The sequence below is a fragment of the Bubalus bubalis genome, chromosome 2, assembly GCF_019923935.1.
Source record: "Bubalus bubalis isolate 160015118507 breed Murrah chromosome 2, NDDB_SH_1, whole genome shotgun sequence".
NCBI classification, from domain to species: domain Eukaryota; kingdom Metazoa; phylum Chordata; class Mammalia; order Artiodactyla; family Bovidae; genus Bubalus; species Bubalus bubalis.
This window is the reverse complement of record NC_059158.1, coordinates 72,925,331-72,936,205: the sequence shown is the minus strand read 5'-3', so window position 1 is coordinate 72,936,205 and position 10,875 is coordinate 72,925,331. Positions and strand designations below refer to the sequence as shown.

The 10,875-nt window shown below is 47.3% G+C and overlaps 1 protein-coding gene and 1 long non-coding RNA gene across 3 annotated transcripts; one reads left to right on the top strand and one right to left on the bottom strand.

Moving 5' to 3' along the window:
* The first annotated feature begins 3,810 nt into the window (after positions 1–3,810).
* On the top strand, positions 3,811–6,843 carry HOXD8 (homeobox D8). 2 transcript variants are annotated; one of them, XM_006066089.4, is made up of 2 exons: positions 3,811–4,985; positions 5,368–6,843. In XM_006066089.4, the coding sequence occupies exons 1-2, from the start codon at positions 4,448–4,450 to the stop codon at positions 5,658–5,660; spliced, it is 831 nt and encodes a 276-aa protein (XP_006066151.1). In that variant the 5' UTR covers positions 3,811–4,447; the 3' UTR covers positions 5,661–6,843. The 2 variants fall into 2 exon arrangements, with proteins under 2 accessions (XP_006066151.1, XP_006066150.1); XM_006066088.4 differs by having other exon boundaries at positions 3,872–4,985; positions 5,365–6,843.
* Positions 6,351–10,846, bottom strand: LOC123330891. Its single transcript, XR_006547171.2, has 3 exons — positions 10,722–10,846; positions 9,569–9,629; positions 6,351–9,127 (listed from the first exon to the last, which is right to left on the bottom strand). It is a non-coding gene; the product is annotated as an uncharacterized LOC123330891 (long non-coding RNA).
* Positions 10,847–10,875: the final 29 nt, after the last annotated feature.

Sequence of the window (10,875 nt, the reverse complement as noted above, 5' to 3'; positions counted from 1 at the left end):
TCTCATTTTGATGTTTGTGTTTGTGGGAGGAAAGGAAAAATGCAGACAAAACTGGGTCTTAAAATCTGGACAATAAAATATAAACCGGACTCCGTTGGACTAAGAAGACGGGCTGGGGAGCCCCGAATGAGGTGTGAGCACCTAAGAAATAAAAATGGGGGCAGTAGGAAGGAGGAGACAATACAGTTCTGATTTTAAAAATAAGCTGGGTATAGAAGTAGCCAATGGGTGGCTCTCAATAATATTTGACTATGTCCACCGTTAGCTCCTTTTTAAAAAAGGAAAATACGTCTGTTATTTGGGGGTTGGGAGAGTTAGTGCTCTTGGGTCGTTTACTTAGGCCGAGCATCTCCCAGCCGCATGGTCGAGGGAAAGAGATGAAGTTACCACTTAAATGACCTTTCACAAAAATATCTAGCCCTCCGCTCCAAACACAGAGCAAAAATATTGTTGGAAATTATTTGTTTGCTTATAGATAAATTAATCGTTACAGCTGAATTGGAGGAAAGCATTTTTGAAAATGAGAATAAAAAAAAAAAGATCAGCCTCTTAGGAAACACCTAAACTGATTAAAGTCTTGACTTTTTAAAAAAACTCAAGTGGAATGCTCAGCCAATTCATTTTGCTCTGTGACTTTTGATATACATTTAATATCTCATTTATTGTGCTTAGAAGTTCCAATGAACACACCCCAACGGGCCTTTCCAGACAGGCATTCAGGGATAAATAAAAAACGTTTTTAATTTGCCTTCTATCCCCACCCCCATTGTCCAGTGAAATGGGCCTGAAGCATTAAAATTACAAAGTAGCTAACATTCAGGATTTAATGCTACATGTAACAGCTTTAAAAGAAAAAATGAACGAATTTAACTTCTGTAATTTCTTAGCTTTCGAAGTCCGGCTCCACTGTTAAAAAAAAAAAAAGGCCTACAGCAGTTGATATTTAGAAAGTTATGATCTGGTTGAATCTAGCCCATCCTGTAATTGTGGGCGATTACAGAATGGGGACTTACTATGTCTGGCAAAATAAGGGCTGGAAGCTTTTGAAAAAGAGACTACTGGAAGCTCTCGGGAGCAGAAATATCTTTGGCATTCAGGAGCCTCTGTTTTCTGCACTTGACTTGTCGACAATCAAAGAGATGAAAGCATTATTAGTGTCAGCGATCCAAGCCCCAGTCAAACTAAAGAACAAGATTGGAATTGGTTTGAGTTGAATAAAGACAAGTTAAGCTCTCTCGGTTAGAGGTGGCATTTGGCCACTAGAGAGCGCCGTTGCTCCATTTTGTGATCGTAAAGCTGGCGTTGCGGCGGAAGAAGGGCTTGATTAAAGATACTTACAATCCTATGTTAGATTCCAAATTAGGATAAATTTAACCAAGAAGAATCAATGTGCACTATTACATTCTCCAGAAGTATTTATTATGTATAAAATTTTGGCTTAGGATTTCAGAAAACTTGGACTATGGCACAGTTGAAAACATTACGTTAATGCATTGTATCAGAACAGAAAAGTGTAAAAGAATACATGTTTACGAAGTTAATCGCACTCTGTTCCCATTCAGATTATAAACGGAATGCTTGAAGGAAAAAAAATAAAACTGTTTTGTCCCAAGAGGAAATGTTGTCTTACAATGTTTTCGTAATTAGGCCAGAATGTGTGTAGAAATGACTTTGTAGTGTTTGTGTTTCTTTTTCGCCCCCTCAGGAATCACAAAGTTCTAGAAAGTGCTTTGTATTATTGAGATCTGGACTCTCTCTTCTTTCCCCCCATTCCATTCCAAAATCCACTATCGAGGGTTTAAACACGCGCGCGCGCGCACACACACACACACACACACACTGCAAACAGTGAAATTAAAAGGCACGATTGCAAAGTTTGTTTCAAGGCTTTATTGAAAATAATTACTCTTTTAATTGGGTATTTGCAAGATTGGAGTACAAATCGTTAACCGTCTGAATCAGTTCCTTCGCCTAGGGATTTAAAGGAAGTTTTTAACCTGGTGATAACCGGCAGAAAAAAACAACAACAGCAACAAAACCCGGACCCCTCACTACTCACACAGCAATACTAATTTTAAAATAAGACATGCCTTTATAATCTGCAGATTCATTAGCAAACCGTTTACCTTCACTATTTCAGCTATTCCCTGTACAAATAAACATTCTCTTGTTATGCCTTTCCGTCTCAGACCTTATTTTCTCCATTTGCAAAATAATAATATTCTGTCCACCCGGACTAACCTCAGGATCTCACCCACGAGCTGGGCCAACCCACAAGGGGCAAGAGGTAGTTGAAATCGGTCGCCTGCTACGCCTTTGGGAGCTGTCTGGGGGTTTTTAGACATTCTGATTTGTCGTGAAAAGCCAGCAAGGTGTGTTTAAGTTCTAGCGGGGGCGTCCTCTGTGGGCTGAGAGAGTGTTTCTGAGGTCGGTTCCCGTGGGCCTGGCGCCCTCAACAACGATTATCCCAAGAAAAAGGGTCACCCAAAGACCCACGAAAAAGGGCAGAGTAGGCAAAGGAAAACACACTCAGCAGAGACCTATTACATTTATTGGACATTGAACATCATCAACACAGGAGTAGAGGTCGGGGGAAGAAGAAGGCGAGAGAGAAGGCGAATTGGTGGTGTAACGTCAAGAGGCTTCAGAGCCAGTTTCTAAAATCAGGAATATTTTTCCGATTCACACTCGATTTGCCCACAGGACACGGGACGTTTCTCTTCCTCGTCCTTCATAGAATGAGTTTTCTTTCTTTACCTTTGGAAAAATTAGTAACTTTTTAAGTTGAACACGGCGCCTGTTGTCGGCACTAATTTCACAAGCTTGTTGCATGAACTAGAATCGTTAGAAGATGGGCGCCGCCTGCAGCTGCTTGGAACCGGCATGTTCCGAACGCCGGCCCGGAGGCTCCTTGGGGGGCTCCCGAGTGTCGGTTCCCCGACCTCCGCCCGGGGCCACCGCCTGCCGAGGTCCTCTCCACGCAGGGGCTGAGACCCGGAGCCGCGCGTCCTGCCGGAGAAAATACCAGCCTCCCCAGCGTGAGTCCTCCTTCGCGGCTTGGAACATTTCTGTCTGCTTTTCTATTTACCCTCTCAGCAATGCTAATGTTCCCCCTCCCCACATTCTTCAGGCTGCCCCCTGCGTCTGGTACTGACGTCTATCAAGGGTGAAATGATGGAAACTATATTCATGGGCATGATTTCCATTAAATATCAATTAACCTGGGAGCCTCAGCCAGGCGTGCAGTGCGTCAAGGGTAAATGTACATCTCATTTCCACAAGGCCCGCTCGGCTGGAAAAGAAGGACTTACTTAGATTCGCTTTGATAATGCACTTTGGTATTGAGGTCACCTTTGTGGCCTTTAATCAAGCCACTTGGATAGGACCTAACTCAAATATTCAGTCCGGATCGTCTACACGGCTTGTCCTCGTTCCTTGGGCTGCGCCCGCGTGTCCAGAGGCGCAAAAGCCACGGCCAACCTCTGAGGGGTTGCTCCAGGGGCCGGGGAGGGAGTCATTTGCTCCACAGTCTCTTGGGAGTGGCCTCCCTGCCTCCCCGCTCCCCCACCCCCAAGTGTAAGGCTCTGCGGTGCCCCCGCCCTGCCGGCCATGGCCCGCATTCCCTGGGCCCCGGGGGCACGGCGAGCCCTTGGCAGTGCGGTTTTATGGGCCCCCTTTAAGGCTGGCGGAGGCATCTCCGCGCCAGCGTGAGGCGTCCCGTCGGGTGCAGTGATGTCGCCTCCGCGCGGATCCCTCCGCGCGGTTATCTCGCGTCCATCTCGCTCCCTCTCCCTGCAGTGGCGTGGTGCGAAAATGCCTCGCCGGGGCGCACCGGGGCGGCAGCCTCGGCAGCGGCGGCGAGAGCGGTGGGAGGGGGCTGCGGGGGGGGCGAGGTGAGAGGTGGCGGCGGGCAGAGGGTGTTTTTTTTCCTTTTCCCTCCAGAGCGGGGGTTTGTAAACCGAAGCCAAAGAGTGTCTCCGTGGGCCGGGCGCACTTTTTTTTGTTTGTCCCGGTGCGCTCAGGGCCGCCTGGTGCCTGAGAGGAAAGAGTGGAGGCAGCGGGGCAGGTCACCCGGGGTGTTGGCGAGTTTATTGCGGCCAAGCCGGCCCGCGCCGGGAGAGGCCGGGCGGGCAGTGGAACGCGGGGGCTGGGTGAGGCCCTGCGACCCGCGAGGGAGGCGGCGCGAGGTCGAGGCGGCGGGCGCGAGAGAGGAGCATGAGCGCCCAGTAGCGGAGTGCCCGCGGTTGCGGGGTCTCAGAAGCGGCGGGCGGGCGGGTGGCAGCAGCAACGTAGCCCGGCGGCCCCAGTGGCGCGAGCAGCCGCCCCAGAGGCCCCCGCGGCAGTGCGGTGGCGCTGAGGCGCGCTCCCTGCCTGCTCCGCGCCGCCCGCCCGCCCGGGGCCGCCCTACCTTGGCCCCCGGCCGCTGGCCGCCGCCGCCGCCGCCTCGATGAGTTCGTACTTCGTGAACCCGCTGTACTCCAAGTACAAGGCGGCGGCCGCGGCGGGCGAGGCCATCAATCCCACTTACTACGACTGTCACTTCGCGCCCGAGGTCGGCGGCCGCCACGCCGCTGCCGCCGCCTTGCAGCTCTATGGCAACAGCGCCGCCGGCTTCCCGCACGCGCACCCGCACCCGCACCCATCGCCGCCGCCCGCCGGGCCGGGTTGCAGTAGTGGGGGAGGCCCGGGTCCCGGCCAGGACTACTTCCACCCCGGCGGGGGCAGCCCAGCCGCAGCCTACCAGGCCGCCCCACCTCCTCCGCCGCCGCCTCCCCCCTGCGGTGGGATTGCCTGTCACGGGGAGCCCGCGAAGTTTTACGGATACGATAACTTACAGAGACAGCCGATTTTTACGACCCAGCAAGAGGCCGAGCTGGTACAATATCCTGACTGTAAATCGTCCAGTGGTAATATTGGCGAGGACCCAGACCACTTAAATCAGAGCTCGTCTCCTTCTCAAATGTTTCCCTGGATGAGACCACAAGGTTGGGATGCAATTTTTTTTTTTTTTTTTTTTTAAGCGGGGAGAGGGGGAGAAATCTGCTTTCATCTCACGTAATTACTTTAAAACTCCCCTTTTCTCTCCCTCTCCTTTTTCTTCTGGTGTAGCTTGCAGTGACTCTTATTCATGAAGTAGTACAGACTTTTTTTTTCTTTAAAGTAGAAACCATGAAAAGATGATGGGGGTCATAATAATTGCTAGGACGTTCTCGCTGTCCCTCTTGCCTGCCCATGCTATATATTATATCAGACCTAAGGAAAGTTGTGTATATTTCACCCCTTAGACCTGTTTCAGAAACCTCCAGCAACCTGCAGACGCACCATTACATTTTTAATATTTATTTTCCTCTTTGTTTTAATCAGCAGCTCCTGGTAGACGAAGAGGAAGACAAACCTACAGTCGTTTCCAAACCTTAGAGTTGGAAAAGGAATTCCTTTTTAACCCTTATCTGACCAGGAAGAGAAGAATCGAGGTTTCCCATGCCTTAGCCCTCACCGAGAGACAGGTAAAAATCTGGTTCCAGAACAGGAGAATGAAATGGAAAAAGGAGAACAACAAGGACAAATTCCCGGTTTCCAGACAGGAGGCGAAGGATGGGGAAACCAAAAAGGAAGCCCAAGAGCTGGAGGAAGACCGAGCCGAAGGCCCGACAAATTAACTTCTACCTTTAAAATTTTACCGCAGACTATTAAAACTAATGATCAGCATATGCTGGTGGACACCACCTGTTTTCTTTTTTGGAAAGGACTTTACCTGTGTTTCAAGCTACCTTCATGTCACTGCTCTTGAGGTTTCTGCGCTTTGAGAGGGATTTGGGTGTTTAAAAAAAAAATGTTTCTAGTGTCGCATAGAAACAGCCCTTGAGCTGTCCTATGTAAGAGTAATTTGATACTGACCTTGTAGCTATATTTTTATAATGGTAGTTTTTAATGTCTGAGCTGGTGATTTTGCCTCGACAACGTAAACTTCCTAATGATTAGCACTAAATAATTGAATATAAAATGCTTTATTAATCAAACAAGTGCACTTGAACGTTTTAAATCTTTTCTTTATGGTGAGTAAATTAAAAGAAGTTTATTAATTTTAAAAAATTATGCCCGCAGAATATTTACTTTATATTATTTGATTAAAATGTGTTATTTATATTTTTTCTGCTTTTATAATGAATGGTTCGGGTGCCTTTTGTTTACTCCAAAAGGTTTCTTTGAGAATTTTGTAAATGTAATATCTCTGGGAAAAGTCTGGGCCAAATATTGAGAAAAGCACATGTTAGCTGAAGAGTGTAATGTATAGTCCTGGCTCTGCAGCTTCCTTAAACTTGGGGAAAATGTTCGGCTAGTGACAGAAGTTTCAGGACAATGTCAAAGTTGACATTTAATAATTTTTCTATAGTTTATACAAATTATGGCAGTTGAATCATCTAAAGTGAATGAATACTTGAAAAGTCAATTATAACATTTTCACTTAGATACTTTTTAGCCTGGCAAGTCACCTTGTGGAACGCCTCTCCTTTCTGAATTTGCTTTCGTTTTGAACTGTGCTTGGTATCGCCTGCAACTGCTAGGTCTTTGTGCTGTGGCCGCCGCTGTGATTCCGGTTTTTGTGGGTTGTTTTTTTTTTTTCTGAGGAGGTGCCATATTTATTTGTATTCTCTCTGTTTGCACGCCCATTGTGAGCCAACTTGTTGTGTGCATCTCAGATGTCGGTTGGTACGTCCTCTGCTGTTCTCCAGGTTGGCCTCACCTATTTGAAACAAGCCTTGAGAGCAAATGCAGAAAAATCCGAGTGTAAACAACCGCTGCGGAATATAGCTAGCTCCTTAATAAAAGAAATGAATCCTTTTTCTAGAGCTAGTGTCTTTGAGCGCCGCCAATAACCCTTTTCCTGAGTCAGGAACAATCTCCAGGGCTCATGGGAAAGCAGCATCCTGCTAAAGCATCTATTTGATTTTTAAAAGGTGGGAGGGGGGTTACCTGCACCCTTGCTATAAAAGTAAATAAATGTGGGGTGGGGGGAGCTCTCTTTCATTTCAGAGAGGGTCAGCCAGGCTATTCTAGCTTCATCTTGCTCTAAACAACCTTGATAAGATACTGGGAGAGCTTTGAACTTCGCAAAGGAGTGGAGTTGTAGGCCCAGTGGGTAGCAACCCAAAGTCCAGATTATACCACAGCTTATTCCATTGAGCCAGTGCTGATGCTGGGGTTTGGGATCTGTTATTAACAAGATATCTATTTTCCATTTGAGGCTACTCCTGCAGCTGCCATTTTATGAGGGAAGAGGAGGGGGAAGAGGGGCAGGAGGGAAGAGGAGAAATTCAAGTAAACTAACATTTCTCCCCACAAAAGGGAAAGCCCCTTTATCGGGTAGACTTTGAAGAATTCTCTTCTTTTTCTCCTGGAGAAGGAAAAGGTTTTTAAAGAGGTACATTTTAACTTCCAGAGTGGCTTTTATTGCACAGGTACGAAAATGGAATCCTATACTTTGGGGTCTGTATCACTTGTTCAGGTGATGGTGGGCTGTTTGCCTGCTGCTTCAAGGGCCAGGGAAACGTTGGCACAGGTTAGGCTGGAGGCGAAGCACAGCCTGGCTTTCTATCCAGGGAAGAGGCCATGGCTGTGGCATTCGCTGACCTGAGCCAGGAAAGAGTTTTAAGTCAAGGGTGGCCTGGGGCTTAAGAAACATTTGCACAAGAAGAGACAGCTGCAAACGTGCCTGCTGGATTTGGAAACGTTTTGCTCTGTGTGTTGCCTGAGACTCTGCTGTTGACTGGTTTAGAGCAAGTGTGCCAAGTGCTTGAAAGCATGGCTAGGAAACTGGCTGTGGAGAGGGTGGGAATAAGCTGGCTGGAGACTGGTGCTGGCTAGACTCCAGCTGCCCTCCATTTAAGGGATTCCTCTATTAGCAAAATTCACTGTCTTCTACACAAGAATTCTCCCTGAAAATCATTTTTAGAGCCATTGATTTGGGCAAGACTCGATATGGTGGGGGACCCGGTGCATGGATTGATGTGGAAATCAGTTAAGGAAGGGCGGTAAAAATGTTTTTTCCTCCATTTTGTGCTACTCTGAAAGTGTTGTACCTTCTGGCCTTGTTGGACCCCTAACCAATGGTAAATTCGTAGCTCATGTACACAAAAAGACTTGCAAAAATTAGTACACTTGAGAGTATTTGTACATTTACAGATTTGGTATTTTGGGTATATATTTGTTGTATGTATATATAGATTACTCATGTAGAAAGTGTTGGTAATTAATGTAAGTATACATGCTTCCTTTTGTAGTTGGGGAAAACACAGATTTGTCTTCAAATAAAGTCTGTGGAATTACAATCACACACACTCACCACCTTCTTTCTTGCAGTGGCTAGAAACCCCCATCTGTGTTTCATGCAGACAACTCCCAGTGACGAGTGCAGGAGATGCCCTTCTAATTGGCTCAGATATGTAAACATCCGAGGGTTGCAGCATATCGAACCAACATTTTTGCTGCAGAAATTTGCATAAGCCTTCAGAGAACCCTTTGGAAACAGTCGACACTTTGGTGCCCTGGACTGCTTAGAGAGTCTGCTTAGAGAGGTCTGTAAATCATTTACAGAAAAATAGGACCCTCCAGTGTTAACACTGGATGAAAAAACCAAGGGTCCTAAGTGATTTGGGTTCTCTGCATAGACCAGAAACACACAAAAGAAGATGTGGGTCTCAACGGTTCCTAGAGAAAAGTCAGTTCAGGGGCTGCCATTTTGTGAGGTTCCACAAAGCCCAGCACATGGCTTATCTCTGCACAGGGGGAAAAAGTACAAATATGGCTGCCTTTTCAAAAGTGCAGTCTTTTCCTAGCCCTCCTTCCACCAGCTGAAATGGAGGGTCATAAACTCGGCCTTTATTTGGGTAGAGGAAAATTGACAGTTGAGGTTATTTCTCAGAATGTTTCAGAACTAAACAATGTTCTGAATGTATAGACATGTATAGACCAGCATAAAGTGTTACTGTTTGGGAAGGTCCAACAACATGCTCGATTTTGTGTAATTAAAATATTGTTTAATTATTCCTCACTGCAGAAGGTGTTACTCTTTCACATCCAAACTTGTGTCCTCTGCTTTCCCACTGTTTGCTGAATCCGCACGCATCTGGCGGTGAACAGGGGAAAGAGAACATTTTAATGAACCTGGCTGCTGCTCTGGGTACCTCTAGCAAAGTTGGAGATCACTGACTTTTTCTAGAAAGAATATGACTTTTGCTGACACATGGCAACAGAAGTACTTTAATCAGAAACATCCAAGGTCATCAGAACTTTTTCAAGGGATACACATAGCCTGCTCCAGAGGGTGCTGTGTGCTTCCTACTTAAGTGTATGACCACTTAGGTACTTGGTGTGAGGATGTTAATTGAGAACTTACACATTGAAATCCTAATGCACATATTTATAAATGTATTACTTGAAATCCAAAGCAGTGTCCTTGAAAGGATGGGGTGGGGGTGAGGAGAGGTTACCTCTTACAGGCAGGTTTGAAGCCTGGATGGCCATGCCTATGCATTAATGATGAGGGGAGCTAGCCAAGGATGTTTACCTTTAGCTGGGGTTCCCTGGAGCAGCTTCCATGAGAAGAGCGAAAGGAATGGCACTCCTGCCTTTGAAGAAAAAGAACTATTTTTTTTTTCCAAGCCTGAAACTGGGGAGCTGCTTTTTTCCTGAACAAATGGAGTCCCTCTCCTCTTCAATATTGCACTGAACAGGCTCTTCAATGGACAGACATTTTGGGGGGCAAGGGAAGAGGGGGCTAGAATTCCATAGAAATGCGAATTGCACTTGGGGAGACTTAAACAAGGATTTTCAGAGGGTATTAAAAAAGATTGACTCTTCTCTAACCCAGGACTGTCCCAGGGGGATGTTTCTATCTAGATTAAGTATAGGTATTGGGAGTTCAAACTGTTATTTTGGAGAAGTTGACAAGTACCTAAAACCATTTTCAGCCTTTGAGCTGATTGGCAACTCTCCTACTGCAGAAACCCCAAGAAACAGGAGGGACCCGGTTTATGTTGGAGAGAGTTGGGTGGGGGAGAACACACATTTTCTTGGCCTGCAGAGCCCCGGTTTTCTGCACAAGGTCAGACTGGGTGGCTTGCCTGAAGATGAGAGGGGCAAAAACCGAAAGCGCTTGACTGCTCTTTCAGAGAGGCCTTTTGGTGAGGGGAGGAGAGGAGAAGCCAAGTGAGGGGAGAGTTGGAGGGGTGACTGGCAGAATCACCTCCCCAAGCGAGCGCGGCATTCATTCTCCCTGAAACACAGCGCCCAAGGAGCAGAGGTTTCAAGCCAAAGAACCAAAATAAAAAATAAAAGGAAAAGAATTCCTAGAGAAAGGAACCGTGAAGTCTAGAAAGGCAGAGCGAGAGGTGGAGAGGGACACGGAGAAACAGGAGGGGGGAGGAAGAAGAGCAGAAACACGGAGAGAGAAGAGGGAAGAGGAGAGAGAAAGAGAGGAAAAAACATGGCGCTTGTGAGCTGTATGTGCAAAATCCGCAAGGAATTGCAGTAAATTCCTTTTTGTTTGAAGAAAATTTACAACTTGGTAATAGACCTTTTTATGACCTATTTGCGGTCGTCATTGGCTGCGGCTGGTCATGTGCAGGCTCCGCTCGCCTTCACGGCCTTTTTCCTGATTTCCCAGGCGAATTTCCCCCCGCATTCTGCCTTCCTAGAGCCTCACCCCCTCTTTTTCTAACCTTTGTCTCCGCAGAGGTGGGCTCCAGTCGCCAGCTGCGGGATTGCGGGGTCCGCGGCGGCCTCGGCTCGCGCCCGGCACCCAATTTGGCCCCACGGCTGCTTCGCCCCGGGCCGCGCCGCTGCCGCCTCCGGAGCCAGCGGGGAGCCCGGCGG

What these genes read in the sequence shown, in the direction of transcription:
- HOXD8 (XM_006066088.4), top strand. Translation starts at nt 4,448, where the DNA reads ATGAGTTCGTACTTCGTGAACCCGCTGTACTCCAAGTACAAGGCGGCG. An exon ending in TCCCTGGATGAGACCACAAG is followed by an intron (nt 4,986 to 5,364) that starts GTTGGGATGCAA and finishes TGTTTTAATCAG; the next exon opens with CAGCTCCTGGTAGACGAAGA.